The 10,667-nt window shown below is 44.4% G+C and overlaps 2 protein-coding genes; both read right to left on the minus strand.

The window, feature by feature from the left end:
• Positions 1–4,155: 4,155 nt before the first annotated feature.
• GSTUM_00009653001 (uncharacterized protein) lies at positions 4,156–4,358 on the minus strand (the record flags this gene model as incomplete). XM_002840836.2 has 1 exon in its annotated part: positions 4,156–4,358. One exon carries the CDS (start codon positions 4,356–4,358, stop codon positions 4,248–4,250), a length of 111 nt encoding a protein of 36 aa, XP_002840882.1. The 3' UTR covers positions 4,156–4,247.
• Positions 4,359–4,363: 5 nt separating this feature from the next.
• Positions 4,364–5,218, minus strand: GSTUM_00009654001 (uncharacterized protein). XM_002840837.2 has 2 exons: positions 4,913–5,218; positions 4,364–4,821 (listed from the first exon to the last, which is right to left on the minus strand). The coding sequence occupies exons 1-2, from the start codon at positions 5,176–5,178 to the stop codon at positions 4,470–4,472; spliced, it is 618 nt and encodes a 205-aa protein (XP_002840883.1). The 5' UTR covers positions 5,179–5,218; the 3' UTR covers positions 4,364–4,469.
• Positions 5,219–10,667: the final 5,449 nt, after the last annotated feature.

Below are 10,667 nucleotides of genomic sequence, written 5' to 3' on the forward strand. Positions count from 1 at the left end.
AAGGGACATTTTCAGGATTGAGATTGGCGCTTCCTATCTCTACCGCTAGAGCGTGACAGAGCTCATCCACCTGCAAGGGTCGTTCAGCATGACAAATCCACATCAAGGCGGCCATCCCGAGCCCCGATCTTTCCATACCATGAGCGCTAATCCGCTCTAGCGTTGCCCCATATACATCTCCTAAGTTTGAGCCGTTCGTAATTGCGTTAAGCCTCTGTCGCCTGCGATGGGTTGTTGTTTCTCGCAAGATTGCCTCGGTGTTGAGGGAAACCAGTAGGAATCTAGATACAAGTCTGTTATGCATGATTTAGGGTGGACCTCCCATTGATGATTCCACATACGTTTCCGATATAGCCTCAGGAATCCTGCTTAAAATATCTGCCTCAAGGCTACCGTTCATTGTGTCCGGAATTTTCGTCCTTGCTCAGTCTTGGGCGGATAAAATTGATAATATCATTTGTGCTGGGCGATATGGAAACGACGGTTACGGCTCCGGCAAACTTCTTTTCAATCTTGTCCCGAATATAGTGTTGATAAATGTAGTTGACGTAACGTCTTGCGCATAATGATATTTTGATATCGATATACGTGATGTTTCCACCATGTTTACGTGGAATCATCTCCGCTTTGGTATAGCCAATTTCACACTTACCTGTTCTGTTTATGAATCGTATCTGCTATGGTGGTAAGACTGGCTAGTGTTGGATAATGCTACGTGTTATAGTTTTTTGTTTCTCGTAACAGTTTGTCCTCTTTTCATATGTATTTAAATAGTGGGACATCTCACGTAGTGGAGGTGAATGTTGACAATCGTCCGAGCTTCACATTCTTTACCGGTTTCAAAAGATTTCATTCATTTGCCTATACTTGCCTAAAGATATTCCAACTCGGAGACTTACATCTCCTGCTGTCCTTCCAAATCGAACATATAGGGTCTTCCGGTTAGGAATAGTCGGGTTCTCAGGGGACACCCGTAGAATTTGCCGTAACGAATCAAGCAGCTCTACACAATGCTCCGGGGCACGTTCGTCAAGAGAATCAACACATATAATGGCGCGCTGTGAGGACGCTATAGTCTGGAAAAGCTTCACAATTTCAGCGAGTCGCAGCGTCCGGCCACCCATCAGCATCCTCTTGGCATGAAACGCATCGATCACCTCCTCTGGAATGCTGTATAATCCGCTGACGAGCTGTTTCAATAAGGAGCCCAGTATATTAGTTGGAGACTGCTCTCTCCGGGCGGCGAAGTCAATATAAAAACAGACAAGAGCAATCCTTTGCCCCCCCGCCCAATCGCACAATCTATCTATAACTAGGGAACTAAGATCTACTTGCTAGCACAACCTCTTTCTCTTTCACCCCCCCCCCTTTCACTCTTTCTCCACTCGCGGATGTTCTCTCTAACCTGATATATGTTTTGTCGACACCTGGGTCACCATAGCAAAATAGTGTTGCATTTTTGGGTCCACTATCGCCACTGCTATCACACCAGCTCCTGAATTGGTCGGTTTGTAGGAGCCAGTCTCCCACATTTTCAACACGCCGAGTTTGAACGCCCTGGTGCCGTGTTCGGGGGTCTAAGGGAGATAACCAGGTCAGGATTTCTGACCGGTTATCAGCAACCGTAATGTTATTAAAGTGGCCGGAATTATTAAAATATCCAAGAACTTTCAATGTTTCACAGCTTGAGATAGTAGGGAGGATGGGGTTCGTCGTGTGCTAGTATAACAGATGATCTGTGAAGTTCCCGGAGCTGAAAAGGGGTGGGATTTTATCAAGGAGGCTCAGCCTAGGCGCCGGACTCGCGCAACCCACGTGTTACCGAACGGGTAAACTCATAGCCACCCCGTTGATAGGGAAAAACTCCAGGAATGTCTTTGGGCCAACCAAACTTGGTATGCACAACCGCTGCTCGGGTAGAGACTACGGTATCCACAATACGGCACAGAAAGATCTCTCAACATCCATTGTCTCCAGCCACCAGAAATCTCAGCAGCTAAGTCTCATGAAGTACTGTATCGGTACCCCCTATGAAATTAAGCACAACCTCTCACCGGTTAACGATTTGACGGATCCCACGATGCCGCATCTAGTAGCCGCCATCCCCCCAAGCTAGTGCTTTGCCAGAGGGGAGGGTAGTGGATTTCAAGAAGTTTTACTGTACCGTATTGACTCTTGCGATTCGTCCTGTCACGAATACCTTGTAGATCGCGACCTCAGCCCAAGATAGGCTTTAGCTTTGCAAGTTTAACGGAGTTCAGAGCGCCAATTAATGAGATCCGAGGCAGCCAATTCGCTCAGAATATACCATATCAGGAAATCACTAATCCTTCTTAAGAGCTTTTGTCTTAGAATCCCGAGATTAGCAGCTTAACAGATAGTGAATCGTATGAGTTGGGATAATAATATTAAGACAAGAACTCAATTAAAAATTAAGGTTTATAGGAAGAAAAAAACAAGAGTAGATATCAGACAGTGCCATCAAGAATTTTGGCTTCTTTCTTGCATATTTAATTCCTGTGGGAGATGCAGATTCTAGTATGGTTCAACCACATTAACCGTGCATCAAAGCTCCGAGATATTGCAACAATCCTCGTTGCCTCATTTTTAACCATACCTAAAGAAATTACTCAACCTCAACTAAAACCTAACCCTTTTGCCCAATTTTTTCTTTTTAAATACTGTGCTTCCTATTCTTTACAGTTATCCAACAAAAAATAAAGAGTAGTAGAAGTGGTTATTGCTTGTCGGGAACTGCTGGATCCAAATATTTTGATTTTTTGTAGAGTAGAATTAATGCTAGATAGAATGGAAGAACTTGAAGTCATTAAATCAGATAGATGGTATATTAGATATTGATTCCACAATGTATTTGCATTACTTCCTTTTATAGCAGTAGTGGGGTTAGGGGAGGAGATCTGTTTTAATCATTAAAGTAATTTTTGTTTTCTAATATTATATGTTTGATTTTACTTAATGAATAATCATAAGAGCTTCTCAAACAATAAACCTTAGTTAAAATTTATGGGCTTCTAGAAATGCCACCTCCGAAAAACTGTGCTTGGGGCCCAGTCTCTTTGGGCCCCATGTGGTTCGCACAAAGGTAATTTCTTGTGTGTGGGGTGATGTCAGGAGATGTATACTCTAATCACCAGCACAGGGGTAAGGGAAACTGTGGTATGATATGAAATTAGAAATCTTGGTGAGGCGTTGGAGTCGCTCCTCCCAGTAAGATCTGTTATAAGTCTACCATATTTGTCTAAACCGAGTGCTAAAAGAGAATGTTCCAGCTGTCTCCTCCCCTCAACGAGAGGACGGGGGTTCTGGAAGTCTTACCGCCATTCTCCATTACTCAATTTTTTACTGTAAGGACTTTGGTAACTCCGAAGTACAAGCCTTGCAGCTTACTACACTGCGCGGCTGTAGTTCCCGCAGATTCGGGCCCTCATTCAATACTAGGGACGGTTTAGAGAAAGCTCTCATGTATCTATGATACACACTCTACACACCCGGACTTACGAAATGCCTATTTACAATGTCATGTATGCAGCGGCATTGCAGCCTCCCCCCTCTTACTACCACATACCCAACCCGCACCAGCGCGGTGCCCCAAAACGTAGCCTCTACTTCTCCTCCTTCTTTCTCCGACGACCGCGTGCCCTCCCCATGCTTGTAACACAAAATAATAGCGTTATCTCTTACATAGGTAGACATCCTGAGGTGTCATATTTCGGTTGTGATATCCTTGTTCAACGTTGTTCGCCTAGTTTGAACATTGCTGATTTCCCGAAAGGTGTGGTGAGTGATATACTGTGATTGCGAGGGTAAGGGTTGGAAGACATGGTTGAGTGATACGGGAAGAGGAGAATGATGGCAGTGGATAAAGGGGGGGTGACTGAGAATGAGGAAATTGAGAATCAGGAACGTGAATAGAGGTTGGCGGAGAGGATATGAGAAGAGCCTATTCATATTTATCTCCCTCAGTGATCATCCGAGCTTGGGATCCAAGTGGTAAAACGAGTGGGTCCCAGAGGCAATACTACACAATATATCCCTCTATCTACCCATAATTTATCAGAGGGGAGGGGAGATGCTACCGGTAAGAAGGGCAAGAACGGGAGTACACGAATTAGGTGATTATAAGGAAAACTGCTGCCCAGGGAATAAGGTATGTTCTCTGTCTGCATCTCGCAAAGGCTAGCCACTGCGCCCTCAAGCCCACCAATCCTCATGTTTCCTTGCTAACCTCAATCTCCCCTCTCTCGACCCCACCCTTCAGCCCCTCGCCTTGGAGCTGCAGAGCCTAAGATAGTGTTGAGTTCCTCCCTGGACATTGGCAGTGTCTGGTACCCTGACATAGAGCTTTGTCACCAACTCACATCCTCGCGCTCTATCATTACAGCCCCCCTGAAGAGAGATCTATCAACACTCCTCTATATCTTCCGCTTATACTCCATCCCCGCCTGTTCTCACATAACATCACCACCCGCCCTATACGAAATGCCTAGTGCCTCTTGAGCCCTCCATTCCTGGATAAAATTCTCCGCTTCTTCCCAACTCTTGCTGTGCATCTTTACATAATGAGCCTTGAAATTATCGAGCCTTGTAAATTTCGAAACACTTTTGCAGCCGAGCACCGGGCAAGATGGCCCCTTCGGAGGATTATGCGCTTTGGCCGTATCCATGTGCCTCTTCAAATCCGCCGAGCGCCCAAACCTTACTCTACACATGTGGCAGCTGAGGGGTTTAGGATCGAGGGTATCAGGGCCTTGGTCGCACTCTGCAGTGGCGAAGGGGATTGGGTAGTGAGAGTTTGAGGGACTGTTAGCTCAAAAGGTGATATAATGTTAGCCCACGATAATGAGTATAGGCTCTTGAGGGGATTTCAGGGATATGAGCCACTTTTTCTTACCTGCCGGCCCCGGCAAAGGCAATAATATTGCTCCAATATAGAGCGTTTGGCTGGTTGGTCTCTATGTCGCCCCCAGAATCGGGACTGCTGGACCATGAGGATAGCTCCAGGATATTGGGCGAATTGCCGGCATCGGGAGGGGTAGTTGGCCTCGCATCTGGGTAGCTGTCGCTATAGGGACCAAGGTCGCCGTCGGTCTGATGACTTGAGTGGAGATTCGCGCCGCCCTCAGGAAACTTGTGCTGGATATCATTGGATCGAGACATTTTCCGTATTTCGCGACTTGGAGTGGTAAGGAGAAAAGGTTCCAAAGTGGAGGTGTTTATGGAATTTCTAGGGGCCGGAGAGTAGATATATTTATCAGCCTCGTGGAAAAACGTGTGAAACCAACCTCATACTTGCAGATAAGCAATCACCTCATTGGCGGGGGGGAAGTGCGAAGCGTGATGTCCTTGAGCTAATCTAGCTCAAAATCTTCAAATTGTAATACACAAATACCTCTGGAATCCAGTTGCATACGGGAGTGTGCGCGGGGCTCCCCCGGCATCTGGATAGTTAGCGGTTGCTTTTGTTGGCCTTTTTACCAGGACCTTCGCTTCTCCCTCCGCTCTCAGCCTGCTCTGTTTCTGGGGCTGTCGCACTGTCGGCTAGCGGTTCCGTTGTTTTGTGTGTGTGTAGGGTAGTACAATCCTCTGAGGCTGGACACTGACTTTCTAAACCATTCTAAAAGTATTCACTTTCGCACATTGGCTGCATGGAGGCTACCTTGAAAGGAGAACCTGCGCAAACTACCACAGTTCGGTGGAGTAGGCTCCCAGATTTTTATACTCTACGTGGGAGCATTTAAAGTCATTACCACAAGAACTAGACTAATTAGAAATAACGAAAAGGAGTCAAGAATTCCCACCTTTGGGTTAAGAGGAGAAAAACAGGCGAGAAGATTCTCTTTTAGCCCTTAGTTCGGACAAATAAAAAGTAAGCCAAACAAATCTTACTGAGAAAGACACAACTTCAGCTTCCTGGCGGGATTCTCAATTATTCTGGTTCTTAAGGTAGCTGCGTCGCTGAGTAAATTGCACATCTTTTGCATGTTGTACCGCACACTGCACATGGTACCGGAAACGATGCAAAACTCATAAGTTCCGTGCTTGGCCCAAAATATCATATCGCACACTCGCTTAGTATCTTAGGTTCTATTTGTCGAAGGGGAAAAAAAAGTTACCATATTTCTACTACATATATGCAGTGATCCCAGCGGTGAGTGGGCCGGGGGGGGGGGGACTACCAAGAGCCTAGGGGTGGACTAGATGACCTCTTACTGTTTGTCTAGGGTGATGATACCTTAGGTTTGCCGTCTTTGGATCGGGCGGCAGGTCCCACAGGGCAATGCAGTGGCGTCCAGGGCTGGGAGGAGAGGACAGAGCGGAGCGCCACAGGTGACGCTTCATGATTCGTGAATTTATCTCTCCAAGAAAGCAAGCATGTGAAGTGAATATGCTGATGTAGAGAACTTGGAAGGTTAAATTGTGCATAAGCCTTCCGTTTAGAAACCATCTTTATTTTACCTGCTACTTTTAGTAATGACGAGACTTTTGGCGAGCTCCCCAACTAAGGTAGAACTATACCCCCTAGCTCTAGGGGACGATGGGGCACTTATTAGGAAGAGGAAGGTATGGTGTCCGAGTCAAGTGGGATTACAAGCAGAACGTATGCATAAGCAATATATAAAGGCCAACCTGAGAGGGATGCTTTGGCAAGGTACTAACAGTATGACGTGGGGGGTAGGTGATACGAGGCCGGGGGTGGTGGCTAATTGGTAGCGGTTACCGCCTCAGACAGGTCACCTGAGTAAACATTCCGTTCGGCTCTTAGCCGGTAGGGCGTGCGGGTACCCCGAAAAGAAGAAACTATCTCCCGTGGTCCTTCCTAGTTCCAAGGCTGGCAAACTGGAAGGTTAGAAATGCTGCAAGTCACACTGATATCCACATAGTTTCTACGGGGTTTATGCTCACCCCGCTGTGCATATGGGGAGTGCACTCGAATTACCCCTAGGGAGCTATTTAAAAACCACCGGCCGGCCCCGGTAATCACCCTGAGAGATAGATGTGGATATGTTCTCCCAGGATCTTTCCCGATAACCTCTATTGAAGTTCCTCATTCTCAGCCTTCTGCTCTCCTTCCTATCCTTTACCTATTGCCATTATTCTTAATTCCCCTTATTACTTAATCATACCCCTTAACCTCCAGTTTACGACACCATAGCATATAACTTGCTATGTCTACCCGGAAGCTAGAAATGTCTTAGCGAGGTGAATAGTTTAACGGGATATTGTAAATTAAATACTACACTCGCTTACCTGTATAAGGAACAGGTGGGTTGGTTGGGTTGTGGATAGGGAAGAGAGGAATCCGGTCGCTGGAGAAAGATGCTAAGAGAAGGGGAGGATGTGTTTTGGGGTATCGTGCTGGGGGGGGGGGCTGGGTGTGTGTGACGGGGACAGAAGGCTGCATTCATGGCATCGCGAACGGGCAGGTTGTAGATCCGAGTATGTAGATACGAGCGTGTATGATAGATATCATACTATACATGGGAGCTTTCTCAGAATCCTCGTTGGTTTCGAATAAGGGTCATTATAGTCATGTTGAATAATAAAGTTACACAAACAGCACCCCCAGGAGCACACCTAGTGCGGCGCGACAACATAATATATCTCTCCATCTACCTACAGTTTACTGGGAGGGGGGATACTATCTATAAAAAGGAAAGAAAAAAAAATACACACAAAAGGTGATTCTAAGTTGAATCCTCATCCGGGGGATAACACCCATTCTCCATCTTGAGGTTGGAAATGCCGCCCAATACCCATTCAAGCTCATCCATCATCGCCTTGCTTATCTCTAAATCTCCTCTCGACCTTCTCATCAACCCCTCGTCTTGAGATAATTCCTCAATCTTTCCTTCTACTACAGAGGCCCACATGGGCCTCCGAGTTGCAATGATGGGGTTTCACTCCAGACGATCTATATAACAGACACTTTTGGTATCCAAAACACAGGCACGAGTGATAGGTTGTGGTGGCCGACTACCCAACTACCGTATACCTGCTAGCGTGTTAATTCCTAACAGGCTAGGATAGCGCAGCTGCGCAGATGGCCAGAACACCCGGGTGGGTGCATGAATGCATGAGTCACTGTAGGAACAACATGTGGGTAGTTATAGTGTTGAATATAGCATGAGCATGGCCAGCAGTAGCCCTCGATTAGACGGGGTTTTTTTGCATTTCGTTTGTCTGTTGTCGGTAAGGTGTTGTTGCTGTGAAAGTACACTTGAAGGTTGGGCGAGAGTCAGTAAATTAGCAAGCATCAGGTCTGTTTCCTCCCTCTCAACTCGCGTTCTCCTAGCCTTTATCGAATCCTATTCTGACCCCTAGTCCCATGCTCCCTGGGCTTTGGCCTGCCCTTTGGAGCTCTTGGGCGCTATTTCTAGGTCAATTAATTTCTTTGAAGTTTCCTCGGTCTCTCCTTAGGTGGAGTTTTCGCCTGCTTGTTAGACATGATGGCCGGAATAGCCCTCTGGCGCTTCGTATTAGCTTTGTGGAAGCGCAACGAGCAAAATCCTGTTATGCATCTTTTACCTGCAGGAGGATTAAAATGTTTGTGATTGCTATTATAAGAAGAGATAAACTGATAAAGACATAGAGGAATTGTTAGGAAGGGAGAGTGAAATTTTGTATCGGTAGTGTCGGGCTATTTGTTGACACCAAGTTTTTTCTTAGTGAGGAGAAGCACCTAACTGTCCCCGAAAAACTAACAAGTGCCAAAGGAACGCGACTGAAGCACTTAATCATTGCGCTGTGTGAAAGAGTGTGGAGTTGGTTGGTTCTTAGACGGACGGAATATCATCAGAAGTTCAGTGCGTGGAATCAATCGCCAAGGGCATATTCCGGAACAATCCACACAAGGAATGGGACAAACATGACCAGAATCCTTGCAAATAAGCTAACTAAATTAGGAGAATTATCCTAATAACAGAAGTGAACTTTCTCGATGCCTTTATATTGTATGTGTATTTGCAATGACAAATGAGTGCAGAAAGGAGCATGGAGTGAGAAAAGTAAATAATATTATATTACCACCTGACTTCCATTATTAAACTGATTCTATATCTTTAATTTCCAAATCAGTACTCTAATATTCCTTCCTATTTCCAGAAAATAAACAACTTGAACTATGATAAATGTAGCCTTTGTAAAGGAAAACTATTTTATAGAAAACAATGTAGATTTACAGTGCAATGGCTTCTCTTTTGAAATTTATATCACCATGTAATCATTGCAGATTACCAAAAGGTAATGCATGAAAGCAAGTGACTTTCTCATATCTATACTAGAATATACTCTTCCAACTCCCTATCTATATTTTCATCCTATCTTTTCTTATATGTTTTTCTCCTGTTTAAATTAGTAAATACTCTCCTACTAATCTACTTATATTTCTATCCCTTCTGTTTGCAAATGCCTATCTACATACCTACCTGTAATTCTATCCCTTCAGTAATGTGTTCACAAGGGGTTAATCACCTTTCAGAGTAAGGTACAAGGGTTGAAAAGTAGCCTGCTCTACCAGAAAGGAGACAAGAGCTGCAAACTAAAGAAGGCTTCAAAGGTATACTGGGAAGACTAAAGAGTAACTGTTCAACCAAGTATATTGCAATACTGTCCGCTGAAGTCTGCCTCTTCCATTGTGGAATCAGGTGGTCTTTAAATACACAAATCTGTTCATCTCTAGTATGAACGAACTAATCAAACGTATGAAGTGTTACACTTTGGTAAAATCACTTAAATATCAAAACAATACTTAAAACAAAATATAAAACAAAATCAAGTATCAAATAATACTTAAAACAAACCAAGTATTAAAGGAATACTTAAAACAAAACATAAAACAAAACTAAGTATCAAACAATACTTATAACAAAACTTTAATCAAGTACCTGTACCAGTTATACCTACTGTTGGTTTATGCCCTCCTACCAACCTACCTGTAATTCTATCGCTCCTCTTAGTACAGCCTATTATCAGAAGTGTTCATAATATTCTTAGTAAGCTACCTCACCATAAATGCCTGATCTACATAACGGTGACCATGACAGCAACCTTGAAACAAACTGTGAAATTCAAAAACACCAACCTCCATGTGCATTTACCTACCATTGTTTAATTGTAGTTTACCGATTAGGATATGTATCGGGAAAAATAATTACCTACAACCAGTATGTCCTGTACGTCAGATGCACAAAATACAGAAATAATAATTGCTAGTAAAGAATATGGTGTCAGGCTGACATCAAATAATGATTTAAGTCATACATTGTCCCATGTCCAGACAGCGTCCTGTTACTGACTCAGCAGAATGGGGGCTCGATCTGGAAAGATGGATCCCTATGTTGCAACCGCACCGAGATGAATTCTTCTGCAAATGGGAACAAATATAATAGATTTGAAAGTCTCCATAGTAGAGTTTGAAGAAAACAAAACAGTAAAACTTAGTATCATTAAGCCACAGCTTTAATCAATTAAGGTCTGATCTTGAGAGGTAGTTGATTACCAGATTAGCAGAGAACTCGCATCTACTTAAGTAGATGTTATATACTACCAGTTGCTCCCCATCACTGCTCTATATTTGCAAGCATCCAACTCTCGTAAGCTGTCTACGTATCGAAAGGACGTGCCAGATAGACAGTTCGGGGACGGTA

This window comes from Tuber melanosporum, assembly GCF_000151645.1.
Source record: "Tuber melanosporum whole genome shotgun sequence assembly, scaffold_6, strain Mel28".
Lineage (NCBI taxonomy): Eukaryota > Fungi > Ascomycota > Pezizomycetes > Pezizales > Tuberaceae > Tuber > Tuber melanosporum.

Bases quoted from the DNA above. Each gene is read 5' to 3' on its own strand.
- GSTUM_00009654001 (XM_002840837.2), bottom strand. From the start codon at position 5,178: ATGTCTCGATCCAATGATATCCAGCACAAGTTTCCTGAGGGCGGCGCG. The intron at 4,822-4,912 runs GTAAGAAAAAGT...TTGAGCTAACAG, and splicing joins GCCTTTGCCGGGGCCGGCAG to TCCCTCAAACTCTCACTACC.